Below are 23,795 nucleotides of genomic sequence, written 5' to 3'. Positions count from 1 at the left end.
ATGAATGAAAACACTGCGACAAGTTTAAACAACCAAGTCTGACCCTACCCACACCCATAGTCAGCTATACATGTGCTGGTTTAAAAATGGGAGCCAGTACACAGTGGCTCTAACCACCCTTACCACACATACTTCACAAAACAATTGTTTTCAACCTCTTTCTTCCTTCGTTCTTCTACAGGCTGCGCTAGTGCACCACCCTTGATGTGTGGCATATATATTACAACCCCTATTACAGCTTTATTGGCTTCAGGCTGTCTCATTTTTACTCTAGAGGTTTTTTTATGCAGATACCTTCTTCAACTTTGAGTTACACTACCCTCTTGAAACTGCTGAGATCGGTCAGAGCATGGTAACCCAGATAACTGTTAAAATGGCATGCAAAACTGAATCGGACCGTATCAGATACAACCAGTGATAACATGGTACCAGTTCATCAGTAGGGCTTGGCGCGGTTCAGTTGTAGCTCAGTTCTCTGATAACAAAGAGCGCATGAGCAGATCGTGTCATCTCCTCACAGTCAGCCTCCGTAATCATGAAATATCAGACATTCATAAAAATACTAGCTTCCCTACCGTGCCACACCATTTCCTGTGATCATTCTGGTTAAGTGTCATGAACCTCAACATCAGTTGTTTCCTGTGTTTGTAAGCCCTGATTTTCATATCCACTTTTCAAAAGCCGACTCTGTCAAGTAAATTCATCAAAGGCTGCATTTTTCGCCTGACTCTCCGCAAACAACCAAATATGATAATTATAACCAAATATCTTTAATGTTACAGGCTCCGCCATGTTGGTTTGCTTGATTCGCTCTAGAGAGAAGTAATACCATAGCACAGTAGTAGTACCGTAGATCGTCACTAGGAGGCGAGGACCCTTGCTAGCATGGTGTGTAAACAGTTGTAAGGCACCAAGCTCGGCACGGTTAACTGATCCAAGCTCGGTTCGAACTCTGCATGGATCGGTTTTCAGAGGGTAGTGTAAATGGGGCTTTAGTTACTTGTAGTATATCTGTCCCAATGCTCTTCGTATACTGGGAAGAACAGGCTTTTATACACACTGCAAGCAACCGCTCCAGGGTGCTGATCCATTCTGGCAAGACCAGCAGTTGTAACCATGCTAGGGTCCGGTTCAAGGACCCTGAATTGGGTTCACACTAGCCTGATCCATTCCAGAAACCGGACTCTGTTAAAGTTCAAAGCTTTACAAAGGTCTGACTTGACATCACGGTCTGTCTTTACAAAACTCACCTAAAGATATCACCTTATAAGCTGACTAGTATAAGGTAATATCTGACTAGGGTTACTGGGACCTGTTGAAAAATGACAGTACACTATTTTCTGACTTTTTTTACTTTTGTGTTGCCTCCACATTCTAAGCTTGTGTGTTTTCCTGTTTGTGTGCTGAGGTAAATAGATCTTCTGTAGCATGAAATTACTTGCTGCCACACACCCTGCGCTGCTCGCCTACCACTGCAGTATCACACTGTCACCAGGTTAATGGATTGATCACACACTGCCACAGAGATTAACCTCCACACACCAGTACCTACATGCATATCTTAATGAAGACATAAACACACATCGCCTGACTCACCAGGAGAGATTATGTAGAAGAAGTTCTTGAATTCATCCATCCAGACCTCTGCCAGGCGGCGGTTATTTTTGTTGATGATCTGTCCCGTTCCTCCGGGAAACGTGTAGGGCGTTGCCTTTCTGAACACGTGACCCACGTGGGAGCATGTGACGATCTCCAGGGTCCCTCCACACTGCCAGATCTGTGAGGAAGAAGTTTATAAAATGTTTTAAAAAGCATATCTTGAATGTGTTAATCTTGGTCTCTGTCAAAAGATAGCTGACTGCTGAGGTTTGTGAATCTGAAATCAGAGTGTAGTATTGGTGTGAGTGTCTGATTCTTAACCCTGGCTGACGGTGCTGAAACCTTGCCAGCGCACTTCAGAAAAGAGTCATGCTAGTTGGCTGCGTTCACTCACTCTGAATGAAATTTCCAGGTTTTCTCCTCCCCAGATGTCCATTCCTGCGTCATATGTGCCGATCTCCTGGAAATAATCCCTGTCTATGGAGAACAAGCCGCCTGCCATGGTAGGAGTCCTGGTGAGCAGAATAAATTTAAAAAGTGAGGCTGGTTTGTGTCACTTCATTCCCCGGCAGCCTGTTTTCTAAAGGTCACTCAATATCTACAGATCCCATCAGAGCTTTATATTTCAGCCCTTGTTCTTTACCATCTTCCTGTTATTTTCCATTTCTCTTCTTTCCTCTGCCAGGGCTCTATTGCTGTGATGGTCATGTCAATGTTTAATAGCCTCAGTCCTCCTTCCCTTCACATCCTGTAACACAATGGCTTCCTCCTTTTTAAAAGAGGCCTATTTTCTCTACTACCTGTTTTCTTCTTTCAGATAACGATTTTAAAGCACTCAAAAAGAAAAACCCCAAAACAATCGCATAGAAATAAACCCAGCTGGAATGGTGGCGTGCATCACAGCATTTATCCAATGAATAAAATCAAAGAAATTAAAGATGATGTAGAAGAAGCAACTCGATGAGAGTAAATAAATAACTGAAGATTCTCCATTAGCGGATAACGCATCAAAGTTGTGTAAACAACAAAATTATCTCAGACCTTTTATGAGAGACATGTGGCAGTAAAACAAACCAGAGTTGCTAAATTAAAGTAAAGCTCTGATCCTGAACGAATCTGCCTTTCCAAACAGAGTCTGTCGCATTCATAAGAGCAGCGTTTACAAACCTCTGATTATAAAAATAGTGATTTGCACAAATTCTGGCACCATAAAACACAACAGAAACCTCAAAAAAGGACAGTTAGAATAAATTAAAATAGATTTTTATTCCTTTTTGGAAAAGTTACAACATCTCAAACACTGACATTTCTCACATTAGGAGAACATCAGGAAATATTTTTGCATTTAATGTTGCTTTAAATTCATATATAAAAGGTCTGCAAAGCAAAATGGCAATAAACAATCAAAAATAAGGGCGCTGCAAGTTACATAAGATATATTATCTAAGTGACCTTGAAAAGTGGCGTCAAAGCAAGCTTAGAAACAAGAGCAGGAAGCACAGATGATAGACAGCGAGAAAGAAACTTCATTTTTGCTTCAAGGTCCCAAGCTTAAGAGGCAAAGCAACAAGAATAGTAATAATAAAAAAGAAACAGTAGCTCATAAACGACATTGAGTTCAGCTAGAAAGGGAAGTTCACTGCGTTCAATCAGTTCTGCTGCCCCGAAAGCATCCTATGATTAAGCATGTCTAAATGATTTGTTATGTATGACTGCTCTACACAACTGTGAATGCCTATCAGCAAAATTAATGCAAACAGGATATGTGATTCTAAGCAGCTGACTGGAGTTGGTGTGGCACATTAAGTGTTGGGTTATATCGCTGCTATTTTATTTTGTCTCTAAGGGAAATCTTTTTCACATGACCTAACAGAGAGGTCAAACTCAGTTGCACAAGAGCAGAACAAACAGTCTAATAATCCTGCTGAAATAAGTTAAAAAGCTGCTAAATGAATTGTGTTGCCAGACCTGACGGGTAGCGTGCGGTCTCCTTTGCGGCGGTCCATCTCCCTCTGAGGCACAGGGTACCAGCGGAAGTTCAGCTTCCAGTTGAAACCCCCATACGTCATGTCAGACCCTGCCATGTACTCAAATGTATCGTCACTGATAACGTCGATAATGGGGCACACAACTGTTCTCCTGGAGGAGTAATAAGAAATGCTAGGTTAATCTACAAACCTGCAACATTCAAAGGTGAAATAAAGCAGCTGTGAAAAAGCTTAGGTTGCCAACTATCTGTAAGATGAGACACCTACTACCAGTAGAACAAAAGCCAACTAATGGGAATTCTAATTGCAAATCACATCTTAGTTTTCCGTTACCGTTTGTGAGCACATGACATGTAGTAAACGATGATTTAGAACTAAACACAAGGATGAGCCCCCTGCAGATTCAACAGCAGCAGTTTAGACACTAATACTTGGTAATAGTGTCCATGTCTCTCATGTAAATTGGTCTTACTTGTCTTGTTTGATGCGGGCCAGCAGAGGCTCTAGCCACCCTGTGGTGCATTCACAATGAGCATCCAGAAAGGTGATGACCTAAGAAGCCAACAAGGAAACATCAGACAAATCCAGCATAAGTCTGCAGCAGGTGCAGTGCAGGTTATAGGCCAATTCAAAATCACATATACACAACCTTGGCAAGATAAACACAATCCTTTTTCGTTTGCATCTTTGTTTGTGTTAAAAACACAAAATTACATTTAATTAAAGAGTATTCTAAGTGAGACCAAAACAAAATGGCACATGATTGTCAAATAAAGAGAAAACAATGAATGGTTTTAAAGATTTGCTTCAAGAAATATCTTTAAAAGTTTTGTACTTTGGCACGCATCCATGTTGAGGTAATATTTTGCTGAACCACAGTTGGCTGCAATTACAGCTGATAAGGTTTTATTCATTAGTCTCTACCAGCTTTATGCATCTAAAGATAATTGTTTTTGCTTATTCTTCTTATCAAAATACTGCATGGTCAGTCAGACTGGATAGAGAGCGTCTGTGATGAGCATCTTTAAAGTCAAAGAACCTGTGAAGAACCTGGTTATATAAATTTCTGTATCTGTAAAAAATTTCTGTATCTGTAAAAAATGTGAATATTACGCATTTTTTCCTTCAACTTTCCAGCAGCAATAAACATTGCTTTGTGTGGTCAATCAAGTAAATCCTAAAACAAAACACTGACAGCATATAGTTGTCGCATGACAAAACGTAGTCAGACATACAAAAACACACCTGGCCAGTAGAGATGGAAGCCCCTTTGAGGCGGGCACGAATGAGTCCAGACCGCTGCTCCATCCTCACCACTCTGACCGGCACTTCTAACTTTCTGACGTACTGCTCCAGCGGCCGTTTGAGAAAATCTGATACAAATAGAAAAGATTGCAAAAAGGAAACACACCTTTAACATTAAGATTAACAAACTTTTCTCCTTGTAGCAACAAAGGTCACTCAAAACTTTTACTAAACTAAAACTAGTTGGCAGGTCTGTCAGTATCGTTTCTACACCCCCTCTTGTTTTACAGCATCAGCTCTCATAAGATGCATTGTTACTCTGTGTTTGCAGCGGAGGGGAATGGAGGTTATAGCACAGCGTAATCCTAGCGGCTGGCATATTAAAGACCTAATCTCTCCCAAACAGGGATTACCAGCATTGCGCAGGGTAAGTTGGCACACACAGCCCTTAAACATGTATATCTTGACTCGCTACCCACAAGAGAACATGAACGACTAAAATTATACAGCAATAAAAAAAAAAAAAGATAGGCTAAGCCCGAAAAAGGAATCCTCAGCAGTTTGCATATTACCTCTCTCACTGGCATCGTCCACCAGGACGATCTCCTCCAGCAGTGTGTGTGGAGAGCGATCAATAACTGAGTGAACGGTTCGCAGCAGTGTACTCCAAGCCTCATTGTGAAATACGATCACCACGCTGGTGCGAGGAAGATTATCAGGGTATAACTTGTTCTTGCACCTATGGAGAGCAAGTAAAAAAAACACAAAGGTTTTTATGTAACAAAACTGCTAGAATTATCCGATACTTTGAGCAGAGAAAAAAATATAACCAACTATCGAGCCTCTTTTTATTTGTAAAAAAATCTGCAATTAAATTGTTCTACAGCTAGAAGACGTGCACTGACTCTAAAATAAGCAAACTCAAATGAAGAAATCAGGCAGTTATGAAATCAATCAGGCAATCATGAGATCAGGACTCTGTTAAAATTATATTTCTATAAAAAAAATGCTAGAGATGAATAATGAGGTAGAAGTAAAACAGATATTCCAAATAATGGAGAGTAATACGGGGCAGAAGTCTGCAGCATGACAGCTGATTAATGCTCCTAATTAGATCCTAAGTCAGTAATACCAGATAAGAGCACAAAGTTCTCCTTCGAGAGAAATAACACTGAAAATACTTACAAGAGAATAACAAATAGAACAAACTGAAGACAAAAATCAGGAAACAGTTATGGCCAGAGGGTTACAAATACAAATCACTGAGCTAATATCACCATAAAAGACACATTTGAAGTGATTTTTCTCCCTGGTGAAATGATTCACTACAAGGATGTTTAAAGTATCTTAAAAATGGGAAGCAGTTGAACACAGTTGAATATATTTGTGAAATTTTCTAAGCCAAACAGGTTTATATTTTTATAAAAAGGTTTAAACTTACACATAAACCCCCACATAAACTTAATTTAATGCCTCTTAGCAGGGTACATTTTAACAGCCCACTAAGCTACGGCATGCTTAAGACATAGTTCTGTTTTTATATTAGATTATCTTTGTAGACACAATTAGCATTTTGTTGGCTTGGTTTTAGTAAAAACATTGAACAAAAGCTCAACTAACCATTATTTGCTGAGCTATTAATTTGTTGACCTTTTCATTTCATTAACCAATTAATAATAGAATAGGGGTTTAAATGGCATATTATTCTAGAGCATTTGAAGCAGCTGACATAAAAATCCCATTTGGGGACTTCTAAATCAAGCATATTTACAAATAAGGGTTTTAATCTTAAATACAAAATGTACATTTTCTTTTTTTGGCCAAATGACAGCATTAAAAGGGCTTATCTTTGACTAAATTTTCTGTTTTAAAGTCTATATGATCCTGTTAACAGTTATATAATTACTAAAATTGAATGTCAAACATGAAAATTAAAGAAATACCGAAGTATATTCAGAGAAAAATATAACATCTGTCATAATCGTGCCTGTACAAACAAACACTCCCAGAGAAGCTAAAACGTTTACAAATGGACATCAGCATCTGGGACAGTGTAAAGGATTCTTGATCTTGCCATGTTTGTAAACACTTACTGAGTTTGCAGAGAAAAGTAGAGATAATAATAAATAAAAGAAAATGTTACAACATAGTTTGTAAGATTACTGGATTACTTAACATTTATTATTAAAAGCCTTATAATAATGAAATATTCCTGCCCAGGAAGAGGGAATTGAAACCTTTTCATTTTTGAAGCTGCATTTAAAACTCTATTCAGGGTATTCGCTAAAGGGTATTGGAATCCAAAGAGTGATGAATCACACTGTTTGCTTTAGAGCTCTAAAAGTTCCCATAAAACAGCTGAGCGGGGGTTCTTTGGTTGGACATGCTTAGGTGTTTCCTAAAGAAAGGGAGGTCTAACATCCTGAAACACCAAGGACATTTTGTTTTAAATATAATAAAGAAAAAAAAAACACATACACACATAGATTTACTGAAAAACAAAAACCTGATAGGGCTTTAACTCCAAGATTGTTTAGAGGAAAGAAAAAAAAAAAAGAAGAAATGTAAATAAATGTTTTTAATGAATGTAAACACGCCACAAGTACCAATAAATCACAATTATATTCCTTGTTAACAGCCTTGTTGTCTAATTTCACTTGTTTATAATAAACTAGGATAAAACTAATCATCTTGTTAACACCCTTTATCTTCTGATATTTCTCTGCAGTGTATCACTACAGTCAACTTTGATTATTTAGTCTTAGTAGCATAAAAATAGAGACCCACTAAATATAAATCATATTATGACTATTTTAATTATACTTTTGTTCAAGCAGATATCTGTATGTAAACAATTACAACACCAGCCAAATTAAAGCAGGAAGGTGAATAAAATTTTTTTTTTCACGTAACCATTACTATAATCACACTTGATGCCCTATCGCGGAATATTGAAAGAGTTGAAAGGTTCATTTTTAAATTTCATAAGAATGATATTAGGCAGTAAGATACAAGCATAAAAAGTCTATTTGGTGTAATGAAGCTTAATGAAGATGGACAGAAAACAAACAACCTCTAGCTCAGGCACATTTTAGAGATATTAAGACCCATCAAGCAATATATATATTTTTTTTATTTAGGAAAAAAAATAATCAAAAAAAGTCTGAATGTCGGCCCTAACCCCTATATAGGGGCACTATATAGTGGTTACACCATTTTAGATGAGTGTCCGAAGGTATAGTGGATGAAAAAGTAGTGGACTCGAAATTTCCCACAACGCACCTTAATAAGTAGTGATCATGCCTGGTCGAGCAGATATATCCCAGAATGCTTTGTGAGAGCTCGCACTGCAACATGGGATATTTTGTGACAGCGGGGACAGATAACACAGATGGCGCAAGCAGGGAGGTAGAATTATGTGACCAACGGGGAGCAAAAAGTAGTGTCACCTGTCTGAACGGCCAGTCAACTGAGCTCACATTAAAGTCCACTATATAGTCCCTAGTTTATATAGTGAATGAGGGATCTAGGGGTTAGGGTGGACGTTTGGGCACAAACCATGTCAATTACCACAACACATATCCAACATCCCTTAAAACATCAAGAAGTAGAGATTGAAATGAGCCCATTCACCAACAGCTTCAACAAAACCTTGCTTCAAAAAGAATGTTTGATGATCTACATTTAAATCAGAAGCACAAATTGCAATATAGCAGATAAACAAGATCTTTCAGAGGATCGAGAATGGAGCTAAAAGCAGCCGAGGAACATAAACAAACTTGTGTGCTGAAAAATTACAATATCAGTTACAATAAATTCATTTTCTTCCTCCTCTTTTTTATCCAGCATTAGAAGGCTACCATCAGTCACTATGACCTTTAGAATCCGTGTCACCTTCTTGCATTCAATTTAGCAAGATTAAAACTTGAAATATAATACCCATCTTATCCTTAATTTCCAAAAACATTTGAGATGTGTAAAGGTTTTTGTTTTGCTTTTTTACATTTTACACACTAATATTGTGATAATAAATTTGTGACAGATTGTCCAGATATAACTGAAAGGGCCACTGGATAGTTCCTGTCTTCTGTCCAGAAACTCTGTTTTGGGGAACTGCAGGTATAATCTAAATGTAAAACTATAAACCTAAGGAGGAATGATACCTGCTCCCTGATATTCACTCCTCTATATGTTAGTCTGTCAAATCTCTGCAAGCAGCTCATTCATCTGCAGAACTGATACCACCCCTGTGCCTTCCATCCGCTGATAAATTCAGCTCTTTCAACAGCCAAATGGAATATGATCTCCCTTCCTCCATCTTCATAACTCTCCCTCCTCCTAGTGATCATCCTGGGAGCTGAAGTGCTTCCTCTGCCTCTGCTGTTGATTATGACAGAGGGAATGTAACAGCAACAGAGAGGAGGTCAAAAGTATACTTATTCTGCAGCTGCCTCAGGAACACACTAAATAAGACAGACATTCTCAGTCTCTGCTGTGCATGAGTGTGTGTGTGTGCACTAATACTGTCCAAAGAAGGGGGGCTGAGGAGTATAGTGGATGATTCATAGCAAAACATAGAATCGTTAAGATCTTTTATGAGACATGTTGTTTTTTTTGCTTGTATGTTTCTTTCACACTTGATACTCACTCATTTATTAGTTTTATTTAGTGTAAATTGGCCCTGAGGCAATTTTTCATGTTGATGATTGAAACAACAAGTACTTGTTGGGCGTGCTGCACATCCAGCTGAAAAGGCGGGATGACAAACATTTGGCTGCAGAAAAGCAGGCAATGAGTTAAGGGTTGTTTTTTCCAGCCAGAGGATTGTGGGAATATTTGGGATGGGTGTGCGAACTGGTTTCAATTAGCCAGGATTACTCTTGCAACATTAAACACAGAAAAATACCATATATTATTGAGTGAGTTCTCAATAACAGTAAAATAAGCGACTCTGCTAGAAAAGTTTTCTGATAGGTGTGGTCACAGACTGATTGCAACAACACCCTGCAAAATGCTAGTTTTACATGTATGTGCTACATAGCTGACACATAGCAGAAAGCTTTTCACTCTAATGGTTTTTATCCCAGCTAAACAAGCTGAGTAACAAACATTCACACATAATAAGCAAAAATATATGCATACTTATACACAGCTAGGTGCACATTCCTTCTTATGATATTGACTCCGTCTTATCTTCTAATTGGAAAAGTAGATAGATGAAGCGAAAGCAGAGTGGAAACACACCTGGTAATCAACTCTCCCTGCAAGACTAAAACCCATTTCATGGATCAATGTCCTCTGACTTTCCTGTCAAGTCTGGTATGCACATGCCTCTGCCTGACAGTCATATGTCTCCCTCTCCTGTGCTGCATAGCCCCATTCCCGACCTATGTATCCTCCAATGCACAATCGAAACAAGGTCAAAAGGAAAAGGAGAGTCGAGTTGTATCCGATGGCCAGAACCAACCATGACATTTCTTTCATGATCCTGTCTGAACACATGCTGTGTTAAATCTTCCATTCTTAAAGGCAGAATGACTTACAGCAAAACAGAACTACACCAAACTCTGAATTTGAAAATATAGTTTTCACTACACTATAGCCTCCATTGAATAGAATTTGCATTAGGCAATACATGTTGTGTTGTTTAATAAGGGATTGCCTATAAAGCCATGCTGCTTTTGCAGAGGAAGGCACAACCCTTTAAAGACATTGAGAAACCTGTTCATGCACTTTAATATTTACAAGCAGCAAAGCACATGTCTAAACTTTCCTCTTTTGGTATTTCATTTGGTTTTACAAGTTTCTATTTTTGCATACTCTAATTTTTTCTTCTACCCGTTTAGCAGTTAGTCCAAAAAGTGTAACAGCTTAAATCTGACTGTTCTAATAAAGCATAATTCCTTTGTAAAAAGGTTCCAATATAAGAGAAAAGGTCAGACAAAATGTCGACTGAATTCAGGAAAGAAAAGACACCAAATTTAAAATACAGAATTATTGGGAATCTTTCAGTTTTTGTATGAGAGCTGATTAATCAGATCACTTGAGAGCTGATTAATCAGATCACTTGAGAGCTGATTAATCAAAAACACTTGGACAGTTTTTATGTTGTCACATAAAAACTGTCCCTGTGTTTTTGTTTAATTTTTACAGCGGTGTTCACAGTTAAAGTGAGACCGTATCAGCTGCTGAAGCTTCCTGTCCACTGAGCAGATAACATCAAACAGACAGGTTCGGCCCAAAACCAAACCGCTCCACATGCACAGATCCTCAGCAGATTCCCTGCAGACCTTCCAGCAGCGTCTGCCAAGTCAGAAGGCCGCTTAGAATTAAATAATAAACCCACTCATGCTTTTGATGTCTTTGTAAGAATATAATGCAATTTTAACTTTAGATTTTAATTGGTTGGTATTCTGCAGAATTAAAGACTGCTTCATGACGATCACATGAAACACATCATATTGCTTTATTGTTTTTCCTTTTTAGAGCTTCAGAAACCTAATAAATTACCTCCAATAAATTAGGGTAAATTCACTGTTCTCTTTGTTTTCCATCATCATGATGAGTCTCCTCCTTATCTGAACTTTACAAATTAAAGAGAATCTTAAAAATATGCTTCCTTATTGAACTTAAAGCATGTATCGTTTACCCTTGGTGGATTCCAATACAAGTTGCATATTATTATATAATTTCCAAATAGAGAATAATCCATAATCATGCTTTAATGATCCTAATCATAAAATTAATTGAGGGCAGACATCTTCCTCTTCCTCTGTTTTATCCATAAATTGTTTATGTTTTTGAAACAAGAGAAATAATAAAAATCTTCTTATTTCCATGCTCAAATTCATAAAAAAAAGTTACCATTTCATTTTTTATAAAACTATAAACCTTTGGATTTGTGTCTTTTTTATCTTTTTTTCATCTACTCTACTCTAAGCCACAAACGTGATTAAAGAAAGAACAACACCATGTATCATTAGTTTCTGAAAGGCAGCTTACCCCTCCAGACGGACGTCAGGTAGTGAGCGATTGAGAGCTATCCTCTCTGAGGCCATGAGGTTAAACTGGTTTATCTTAAACATCTCCTTCATTTTCTCCTGTTCTTCTTTAGGGATCACCACCGGCTTCCCGCCTTCACCAGGCCCGTCCCGTGGTCTGGACAGGCCATCTATGATGGACATAAACAGATTTTCTCTGAAATGCATGTATATAATGTAAAGTGTCAAGGAGTAAATGTGCCGGAAGTACCTACCAGCTCTCCCAGGTAGTCCCCTCTCCTTTTTATCATCGCACTTGTTGCACTCGCTGAAGTAGAGCAGAATGAACATGTCCAGCATCACCCAGACCAGAGAGGTGGCTAAAACCACTTTACAGTAAGCAAACCTTCGCATCCTATAAATGCAAAGACAGATAATTAGAAAGCATGGAAAATAAATAGATAAAAATGTAACTATCGCAACTTCCTGTACATATCTTGTCTATAAATGTATCTAATCTAAACATTCAAATCTGTCTCAATTCAACATTTTATTCAAACAGCATTTCTACTGTTGCTTCTGGTGAAAGCAACAATACCCTTCTACTGCACGTAAATGCACTTCTCTCTGTAGAGAGAGAAATTTATGAGAACCCAGACTATGAAGCTGAACTAATGCACCTTCCTTTTTCAACCCGACTTTGCAAATGTACCAAAAGCCAGATAAAAAATTAGATAAAGGAAGAGAAAAACACTGTGACAACTACAGAACTGGGCTGACTTCTATTCTAAATGAGAGCAGACTGACACATCAGGTTTAAATAGCCCTCACAATTTTTTCTAGCAGTCCGTACTCAATACAGCCTAATTTTTTTCAGATAGAGCAATATAAGCTAGATATATATATATATATATATAATTTTTTTCTTTTTATCATCGCACTTGTTGCACTAGCTGAAGTAGAGCAGAATGAACATATCCAGCATCACCCAGACCAGAGAGGTGGCTAAAACCACCATACAGTAAGCAAACCTTTAAATGCAAAGACAGAGATTTAAAAAGCATGGAAAATAAATAGATAAAAATGTAACCATATATATATAGATATATATATATATATATGTATATATATGTGCCTTCCTCAATCGCTCACTACGTCAAGGGTTCATAACTAGCCAATTTTTGATTTGTTCTGAATGAAAATCCCGAAACATTCTTTATTTTCAGTATATTCTAGCATTTTTAAATTCTTAAAACCTTTACAGTAGTAGATAAATAGCTTTTATTTACATTTTGGCAATGAAACAAATCAGGGAAATTTTTTTATTTTTTTTTTAAGATAATCTGTAACTCAGGATGGTGCAACACCTACAAAACTCTGTAGCAATGAGAGAGAAAGATGGAAAAAAGTAGGGATGCACGATATAATCGGCCCCCTATCGGTATCGGCCTTAAAACTGAATATCGGACATCGGCCACCCCACCGATATTTAACCCGATATTTGATCAGCTTCTGAGTTTCTAAAGTCTAAAAAAAAAAAAAAATACTACTTCTTCTTCTTCCTCAAAAACTTATTTTTTACAGACTTAAAAACTTCTAAAGACGAGGGAAAAAATATTGATACATTAAAATATCACAATATCTTCATATGCTGATATATTGCCATTTAAAAACACCATATCAATCTCTTTTACTAATGAAATATTGCTATATGTCATCGTTATGCTACGAAATCCCCGAAAATTCACAAAATTTTGCCATATTTTTATATGTTGATATATTGACGCGGTATCGATCTATTTTACTAACAAAATCTCACAAGAATTTGCAAAATATCACAAGAGTTTGTAACAGAACGATGAAATTTCACGAGATTTTGAAAGTAAAATAGATCGATACCGCGTTTTTAAAAATCAATTTGATATCAGCATTTGAAAATATATTTGAGTATATTATTTTTCAAAGTGTCAGAAATGGATAACAAAACTGCTATTTTCAATGACTACTTATTTTTGTCCAGCTTTAACATCAGTATCGATATCGGTTATCGGCTACATGAGTTTTAAAATATCGGCATATCGGATATCGGCCAAAATCCCAATATCGTGCATCCCTAGAAAAAAGGTCTATGTGCCTCGTACGGAGCTAAGCTTGTGCAAAGAAGGACTCCTTTGCCAATCCAACCGGAGGAGAAGAGTTAGTCAGAGTTAAACTCACCCCACACATGTATAGAAAAAGCGTGGTATAGAAAAAGCATGTGTGGGACCTAAACGCTTTCACTGCACGCTTAGATTTGTAACTGTGCGCTCAAGTTAGTTACACAAGAAAAAACGGCATATTATATATACTAGGCAGCAGCTCTTCCAATTACTGTGCACTGCCCCACTTCTTTTACTGGTACGAAGCATCAAACAGTTACTGGGTACCTATTTTTCACCCCTGACTATGATACTGCAGTCGTGTCTCACTTTGTGCCTTTAGTAAGGGCAGGGTGCATAGGAGGGCACTTCTTTCAGGTATACACATATAATAGAAGACAAAAGCTTAAAGATAATCTATTCTAAAAATTAAACCTAACAAGCTGTTCTCCTGTATATGACTGTGCTTTGATGTAGAGGGATTTTTAAAGACTACAACTGATTATAGATTAGCACAGAGAAGAATAAAGACGAATAGTCGACTTGATTGAAGAGCTTAACAGAACTTTACGATGTTGGATTCTAACAAGGCTTTGTATACATAAGGCTTATATTCTCTTTTGAAGAGTCAACTAACATCTTTTAGTTGTTAGTCTCTGATACGAATAAAACATTAGCCTGTGTGTATTTTCTGGATGGTAAATTTATATCTGGCTCAAAGTTTCGAGCTGGGTGATAAATTAAATCATCTTTGGTGTACCCTATTTAATTCTGAATGATTTATGTTGAAACCACCCTACCTCTAGTTACTGTGAGTGACATTAACATGGCATCAGCCAAATATCAATGGAGTCCAAAATAACACAAAATAGGATGGGTCTCCATAGACTTTAGCAAAAGTGGTCATGAAGTACACACACCATAACTCTTTGTTTAAACTAGCACCTTGCAGCCTGCTTTGTTAGTCTTAAAAATGTCTTATATTTTGTAGGCTATCAACAGTTGTATAATAAACTTATGATGGCATACTCAGTTATAAACAGTTTTTTTGGTCATCTATTAAAACCCAGCTTCACTGTATCATATTTGGCCAACTATTCAATTAAAATACAAATTATATTCACCCCTTCAGTGGTACTGCTATCTGACTGTTAGCTCAAAACATTCATATGTTCTACTGCCTATCAGCCATACTAATGTCCATCAAAATTTTTATTATTATAAAGGTTAACATCCTTTTAAGCAAAGGGAACACCGACAGCTGGGTAACAGAATGATACTTTTAAGAGAACACCAAGATACCAGTGTCCCCATATAACCAGCTGTGTGAACATCTAGCCTTTGTACAGCCAGCATTTAAAATCCCTGTGAACTCAGTGCAGTCAGGCACACTCACAGGTAAGCAAACGCACTGAGCAGATAGAGTGGCTTTGATAGTAATTGCTTTCCTTAGGTGGGCAGTGAAAAGACCAGACAGCCACATTAAAATTCCACTGCTTCCCTTTTCCTCTCTCCACCAGCACCATCTTTGACTCTCTCTGACTGATTCTCTGCCTCAATGATCCTGCAAGTTGCTGTAGCACAAGCGAAGGGAAGAAAATTAACTTGGCCACAGTTATTTTTCTCATCCCTCAAGGGGGAAAAAAGTGTTTTGCATAGCTAGCTTAGCTTAGCTTAGTTAAGCTTTGCTTAGGCAGCTTGGGAGGCAGCAAAACTGCAGAGCAGCATTTCTAAACTCCAGTTGATGGGATTCAGGCAACACAAAATGGTGCACACAGCAGAAAACTACAGCAAAGCTTTACCTCCTTTGTCCAAGTTTGTTCTTTCTAAAAAGTTTGTGGCAGTGGGGGAAAGAGTTTCAGTGATATGTATGCTTTGACCAACTGGGAGGTCTGCCTCAAGGATTTGCTGGTATTTAATTAGAACTCTTCCTCCCTTCACTGAAACAAAACTAACATTTTATTAGCCCGCCTATTGACTGAGGATAAGGCATGTCAAAGTGCAGACAGAAAGACTTTTAAGGGTGGGAATACTCTGTTTTAATACACAAACTAACAAATTAAAAGGTACAATATGGTCTCACTCAATTATCAAGTAAGAAGAATCAGCTGGTTTTCAAGTCAATCTGAAAATCAGCTTATGTTCCTATTTCCCCTATTGAGAAACAATAAAAATCTCGGTAGCTAAATCAAACCATCTATAGCTAAATTAATTTACTGTACTTTTAGGTATGTCTTATTTTAGACCTGATCATCAATAATTTTTCAGTTACTGGTTTTGTCTACAGCATTATTTAAAGCATCAAATGGTCCATGATGCTACCGTTTGGTTTAGGTGCTTAGGTAACTTAAGATGCAGCAGTTTCCTTCAGTTCTCTTAACGGTGAGCACTGGAGGTTTTATTCCTATGTGATGTTATCCACAGGTGACATACTAAGAGGCTAAAAGAAAACGGCCTGATTAAAGGTTTAATAATACCCTGATCAACTAAAAGATTGGATGCAATAATAAGAGGAGCTGGTCATTATAATGAAAATAATTATCTAATAACAGCTAATCAGCAATTTAATATGTGTGCTCAAATAAATATTGTTAACAAATTAATCAGTCATAACAGGTTTTATTTTCAAACCATTTAGGGAGCCAATACTTTTTTTTCCATTTGTGTGTCAGAACACACGTTAGCTATAAACATGATGGCACCATGTTGGCATACGTGGCGTGAGATATACACTGAGATTGCTATATAGTAAGCATAGCATGTGAGCGTAGCGGAAGAAATGTGATGGAGCGAAGAGCGGTTTTCAATTCAAAGGCCGAAGTGAGGATTTCACTGCGCTCCAGTTCGCTCCACTGCGCTCTTACAACAATCAAAGTTAATGGAATAGACTTTATTTAAAATTCATAATTGACTTAAAACCTAGGCCAATGCCTATGCTGTAGTCTGTGCCTATAATCTGTTATAGTTTATCTTTCAACTTTACTACAGAATCGCCAAGACGAGGATGGTATATTGTGTGATAAAAAGTCGGATGAAATATAAAAACAAACACTAACTGTACTTAACATTACAGAGTGGGTTTTCATAAAGTGATCCTTGCGGTAAGAGCCTGTTTTTTAAAATGGATCACATACATGCATTATATGCTATCATTTGCAATGGGATGCGAAGTGACATTTTTTAATATAGTCTAGTAAAATGAATTAGTAATTAAATAGGAAACGTGGGGCAACATGAATGGAGCGAGGTGTTACGTTCACAGCTCGGAAACAGTGCGATGAGTTAACAGCCATTTAAAGTTGTAGGGGAAACGGCTGTTCCAACCGTTGCATTTCTCCCGAGTGGTGCACGACTTTACACGAGTGAATAAAGTGAATGTGATTAGTTGTTTATCAAGGGTGCGGGATTCGCAAGCACGTTTAATTGCGGCCGGTGTCTCGGAAGCATCTTGCTATCCAGTTAGCAACTTAGGGCTAGTAGGTTCCCAAAGGGAAATTACACTGGGACCAAGTAGCACTTAGCAACGACACTGTCAAGGAACGCTATGGACAGCGGAAACATGCAAGAGGAGGAGAGTTTTCTGTCGAAGGTCATGGATGAGTCTCCGTCGTCATACATTTTTTATTCAGAGGAGGAAAGCTGGGACGAAGATTTTGTGGAAGAGGATGCCAGGGCTACAGAAGCTTGGTTTGGTGTGAAGGGATGTAACTCAATGGTAAAGTAAATGATTCTCATTTCAACCGTTGTGTATATTAGCTGCGACATATGAATAAAGATGCTATGACTGGGAAAAAATTGATTGACAGATGATTGTTGATATATGATTGGCCCAATTTAGGTGCAATATTTTCCCGTTGATGTTAGACTAAAACTTAAGGTTTTACTCTACTTCAGAACTGGTTTAAACTTCCATTAAAAATACACACTGTGTAACAGACAGGTGTTATTCTGGGATCAGTAAGTACAGACTTTGTGGTATTGGCTCAAAACTATGACAAATTGCCATGCCAAGGGAATGTTATCAAATCTCTGTGTAGCTCCTGACCTTGCAGCTTTTTCAGATGTATTTATTTTTGGTGTATGTGAGCCAAAGGGAAGTACAAAAGCTTTTCAACCTTGCAGTTTTCTTTCTTAATCTCCCAAACGAAGAAAAGAGATACACAAAAATACTGTATCTCTAGATACTGTATCTCTAGATACTGTATTTCACACTCATCCTAGAGATATTCAGAAACCTAAATTTGACAATGCTTGCATAGCTGTTGTATGGAAAATTCCTAATTCATTGTTTTAAAAAGTAAGAGTATCATATCGCTTGTGTGACAATCCTATAAACATACTTGAAATTCCAAGATAATGGAAATTCAGTCCCCACTCTCCTACCCTTGCCTTTGACCGAGGTTGAACTGACAACGCAACTGTATCTGGAAACAGTTTTTTCACCTTTTCAACTGCAAACACAGCAAGGCACACAGTCTTTGCCAAATAGCATAACATTGCTCTAAGACCAACACTTAAAGAGCCCCATGTTAATATATATATATGCCCACAGAGTAGTCCAATGCTTTATATATGTAGAAATGTTTACCTGAATGTGAACTGAAATGTTAAATAAGTGCTCCTTTCACCAGTAAAGAAGATGTAGATTAAATTAAGTCATGAACCTACAGATGTTGCCACTGTTGTTTTGGCCTGCTTCTACATGGGCTGTATTTGTAATCCTGCATCACAGAAGACACCTCAGGTCTCCTGTGTGCTCTAGACAGCCTTAGGCCTCGTTTCTGAAGTGTCTATGAATTGCATACAAGTTCACGTGGAGTTTTAGTTTCTTTGAAGTCTCTTTAAACAGACCGACTCCCTTTGTCATTAAAAAGACACAGTGCTCTCCATCCCTGTGTCGCCACATGCTCCCTGATTTATTAACATATCACGTTCCCTCTATCCTTCTCCTGCATCTACAGTCTAGGATTCTCATAGGACCTTTCCCAGCGACATCAACCCCCCACTTCCCTTTTCCTCTCTTGGTGATGTTGTCTTTCAAGAGTGGTTGCCATCACTACTTCCTTACAAGAACAATTTCCCCCTTCACATCCTTCTCCGTGTCGCTTTTCATTTTCCCTGCCTCTCCTCTTCTCTAAAGGCTAATCCGCCTTTAGAGATTGCACAACAGCAGTTTCTCACAGGCACTTGGGAAAAAACTCAACAAGAAGACTCAGAGGTTCTCTTGCATCACAATTTATGTCTGGAACCGAGGACCCTCCCTTTTGAGGATTCCATGTTTATGTAATTTAAACAGATAAATTAGGGCGTCATACATGTAAAGCTAATTTTCCAGACTTCTCAGATCTTTGCAATTCTTTTAAAGAAGAAAGACATGAGGGAGGGAAGGGAGGAAGAATGAAATAAAAAGGTCACCAAGAAGAAAGAGTGTTAGGAAGGAGTTTAACGAGAGAAGAAGGGAATGAAACAAAATACAAGAAAATAAAAAATAAAACAAAGCCTGGAAAAAGTAAGAATTATTCTTCATTCATCTTCTCTGCTCTACACATATTTATACTTTAGTTTTGGCATCTTTCCTAATTTTGCCTATTCCGATTTCTTTCCTCTTTTTTTCACCAACGTTCATATCTCCCCTAATATTCAAAGTATCCGACTGATAAACTAAACAAGCGCACGTGCCTGTGACTGACAATCTAAATTCATTTCACTGACTTGAGTTCTTCCAACAGGCAGGTTTCTGTATTTTCTGTATATGAGCAAAAACGGAGGTAAATGTGTTTAGAAAAAACTGCTGTTATATTCATTGACAGTCAGTGTAATGGCCTTATAACACATCGATGAGAACCGTGGTTTACGTGAATAAAAAGAGAAACAAATGAAGGCCAACTGAATGTCAAATGTAAAATGAGATTTGAAATGATACAATACAATACAAATACTTCTCTTTTTCAAAACTTATCCAGACCTAGAGAATACTGAAATCAAATTTCATTTATTCATCAGACTGTGTACACTAAGAATGTATATGTTGGTGCTTCAAACCGTTATGGTAAAACATATGGTTTATTTGTTTTGCTATGATTAAAACTTAAAAAGCAAACCTCCTTAACTTACTCACTTCATTTGGCAACTATTCCTAAAAGTATGAATCTGCTCTGTTTGAAGCATATTTAATGAGTAAAACCTGCAGTGAGGCTGCATTAGTCTGTGAGCTGTCCTTGGGTCATATGAGCTTGATAAGCCCAGTAGTTTCCAAGACAACAGTGATCAGAGCGCCGATTATCTGAGCAGCCATAATGTCCCTCAACTGGAGCAGAACAAGGCGGAGGCTAATATTAGGGTCCAAAAACAGAACAAGGTGGCCTCAAGCCCCTTCTCCGAGACTCTCTGTGGAGTAACTCTGACACACTGTTGATTTATGCTGAACTGTCTTAGGTAATTTCATATCAGATCATAACCATGGCTGAAGAATGCAGAAAGATCTACAGAATAAAGAAAACAACACAAAGACTGAAGCAGGATCGAGAGTTCAGAGACAGGCAACAAATACATGCTGTAGATTCATATAGACTACAGAGATTATGTTTATATGGAGACAAGCATCTCAGGTAATTAGAACATTATCAAAAATGCAAGTTATTTCAGTAAAAGAAAGAAAAAAACAAAATCTATTGAGTCATTAAACAGAGAATAATATTTAAAGTGTATATATCAAAATTAAGAATTAGAAACTTTTGAATATCAAATCATATATTCATATGTCAGTGGTATATCACAAGAAAAAGGTATTTAAATGCAGAACTTCAATGGTCTTCTTAGTTATGAAGTACACTGAAGTCTAGGATTGGGAACCAAGAATTGATAATTGATCAGTACTGGTTCCAACCTTTTAATTCTCTGAACATTTCTGATTCCCAGTTTCAATGCCATGTCTTCCGACCGGAATTAGAAGCTGCCCAATACTAGCGAAGAAGAACCCACAGGAGTGTGTGCCGCATTCACCAATGTGGTTTTAAGTTAAATAAAGTAATGATAAGTAGTAAACCTGTGACACTGGCGATGGGATTATATTATGCAAAGGATGGTGCATGGCTGCCATGATTAAATACCATTGAGCTTTGATCCGCTGCACTGGTGTTGTAAGGTAGGCTCACTAAGGATTGTTCCTCCTCTTAATTCCTAGCGTACATTCTAAATGTATTTTCATACAGAAAGCTCCAACTGTAAATCTTTAACGCTGTGAAAAAATAATTCATAAGATCATATTACCGTTTATGGGTTTGATATTTATGAACTGGTTAAAAATAACTATTTAATAATTCAAAAGATTTCTAAGATTTATAAGATATAAGAATTACAAAAGTTAGAGGGAATAAAAATGTTATTGAAAAGTTCAGACCATTTATATCTAAATAGAACTCTGGTTAGCCAGCTAAATTATAAGATGTAAGGTTTTATGACCGTACCTCTTAAAGTCGTAGGGAAATGGCTGTTTAAACCTTTGCAGTTCTAAATTCTCCCAAGTGGTGTATGACTTTACCCGAGTGAATAAAGTGAATCTGATTGGTCGTTTAGGGGGCGGGATTGTTGTGGCGGAAGGTTTGCATGTATGTTTGGTTGTGGCCGGTTTCTCGGAAGCATCTTGCTAACCAGTTAGCAACTTAGGGTTAGTAGGTTCCCAATGGGAAATTACATTGGGACAAAGTAGCACTAAATTGGTGACTTCTGGAGGACACTGTCAAGGAATGCCATGGACAGCTGAAACATGCAAGAGGCGGAGAGTTTTGTGTCGAAGGTAATGGATGAGTCACCTCCGTCATACATTTTTTTATTTAGAGGAAGAAAGCGGGGACAAAGATGTTCCATCCCGCGGAACACTGGGACGTAACTCAATGGTAAAGTAAATTATTCTTATTTCAACCGTTGCGTATATTAGCTGTGACATATGAATCAAGATGCTATGACAAAAAACATTTGATTGTGAGATGACCATTGATATATGATTGGCCGAATTTAGGTTTACAAGCTGACATACAAGTAACTGGCCTGCATAAGATATAGAAAAAAAACCCCCACAGATTTTAAGAAAAGGTTGTTTTTTTAAAATAGAAACTTTTTAACTTTTGGGACAATATTATCTGATAAAGAGTACATTTATTTACATGTTTAAGCCAGAATGATTTGACATTTAAATATGGTTTCCCTACGACTTTAAAAGAACTTGAATCAAAAATCTATAGGAACAAGGATCAAAACAAGGAACTGCAACGAGAATATTTATAATTCAAACGATGCCCTACCATACTGATAATCTGACAACAGACAGACATTGAGACCCTGAGAGCAAAAAACAGGAAGGTGATGGCTAAAGAAGTTACAGGCTTAAAGGGGAACACCAGTTTTTTAACATTGGCCCCTTGATTGTACGTTATTACATAATGTTCTACTCACCCATATTAGTTTTGTGTCATTTGGAGCTGTTCCGAAGATATTCGGTTAGGTTATATCCAAGTAATGTCTTCCTTTGGCCAGCGAGTTGAAGGCACAAACAAAACTGTTCAGAATTTATTCGTTATGGTACACCAGCATTCATAACATGTAGGTGAATCACTGTCCCCCAGACATCCTCGGTTATATTTTTTATATTTATATTTTTTTAAAACAAAGCGGAGTGTGTATGACGTCATCTGAGCGCCGGAGGGAGTTGTGACAGGCAGCCCGGGCCACAGGCAGTTACGCTCTACCCCTTATATCATTCGGCTAGCTAATCTGAATCGTTCAATTCCATTTTGAGAGCGAGATCATCTGCGGTAGTAGCACTAGACAGCAGCAGTTCAGCGGACAGGATGCATAAATGGTAGCCGGCGCGTGCGGATGCATTTGCAAAATAATTACAACAAACAAGATCTGGAATTCATATACCATAACGCTTTAACACAATATTAATTTATTATTAACCTCAAAAAAATAAATTATCTCTACTCTGACGCTTAGTTCAAAGTTAGCAGCATAACTTTATCATGATTAACCGATTACTGAAATAATCAACAACTCATTTAGTAGTCATTTATTTATTTACTGGAGAATAGAGGCTCTAAAACATGCCTTTAGCTGACAGAGCAAACCTCTTAGAGCTGTAATTATACCAAAATTGTAAACAAATATAATTTTTTTTTTTGCATTTAAGAGAAATCTATTTCATCGGTCAAAATGCTTTATCCAGAACTCCTCAAGCAGAAAAGTTTTAGTTTCCCCCGGTGTTAATGTGTTCTTTAAGGAGCCTTTTGCTATCCAATTTTTTCAACTGAGTAATCAAAAAAAGAACTGACAGACTCAACTCAGCCATAGTAAAAACAGCAAACCCTCAGACTTAATCAGTTAACAGCTCTGAGTATTTATGCTGCTTTTCATTGGTCAGCCAATAAATCCTGAGTTGAGACTTAGGGGGTCTTCATTTAGCTTCCACAATCAAAGCAGTGGCAGGTGCATAAAACCAAAGCCAACCTTAGTCAATACTACTGACAGATTTACCAGCATGAGAATGAGTGTTATGGCAATTTGATTATGTAGGGACATGCATGTTTACTGGAAACCCTGATCAATAAACAATACAAGAGGCAGGTCTCTGCTCTGTAAATGCAGCTGCAATATATTGTTTAAAGAAATAGTTCCAAGAATGACTCTTTTCTTTTTTCATGACAGGCTACTCTCAGATACAGATCAAGTTAAAATAGGGGTCTCTTGATCTGATATAGGTACTAGAATTGATACAATATAAGTAAACTCCCTGATATACTGTCCAAAGCTGATCTAAATACTCCATTTATGGTTAGTTTCTGTAACAC

At 37.5% G+C, this 23,795-nt stretch overlaps 1 protein-coding gene across 1 annotated transcript in view; it reads right to left on the bottom strand.

The window, feature by feature from the left end:
* Window positions 1–23,795, bottom strand: part of galnt1 (polypeptide N-acetylgalactosaminyltransferase 1) — a 69,593-nt gene that overhangs the window by 8,610 nt on the left and 37,188 nt on the right. Inside the window, exons 3-10 of the mRNA XM_015370851.1 lie at window positions 12,088–12,227; window positions 11,835–12,003; window positions 5,405–5,571; window positions 4,833–4,960; window positions 4,060–4,139; window positions 3,568–3,738; window positions 1,994–2,111; window positions 1,597–1,777 (exon numbers count right to left, since the gene is read on the bottom strand). Coding sequence (XP_015226337.1) covers window positions 1,597–1,777; window positions 1,994–2,111; window positions 3,568–3,738; window positions 4,060–4,139; window positions 4,833–4,960; window positions 5,405–5,571; window positions 11,835–12,003; window positions 12,088–12,226 — 1,153 coding nt within the window. The 5' untranslated portion in view covers window position 12,227. The remainder of the gene's footprint in view (window positions 1–1,596; window positions 1,778–1,993; window positions 2,112–3,567; window positions 3,739–4,059; window positions 4,140–4,832; window positions 4,961–5,404; window positions 5,572–11,834; window positions 12,004–12,087; window positions 12,228–23,795) is intronic.

The sequence above is a fragment of the Cyprinodon variegatus genome, unplaced genomic scaffold (assembly GCF_000732505.1).
Source record: "Cyprinodon variegatus isolate N-32 unplaced genomic scaffold, C_variegatus-1.0 Scaffold2, whole genome shotgun sequence".
Taxonomy (NCBI): Eukaryota; Metazoa; Chordata; class Actinopteri; order Cyprinodontiformes; family Cyprinodontidae; genus Cyprinodon; species Cyprinodon variegatus.
Note: the sequence above shows the minus strand (reverse complement) of the source record. Positions and strands in the feature narration are given on the sequence as shown.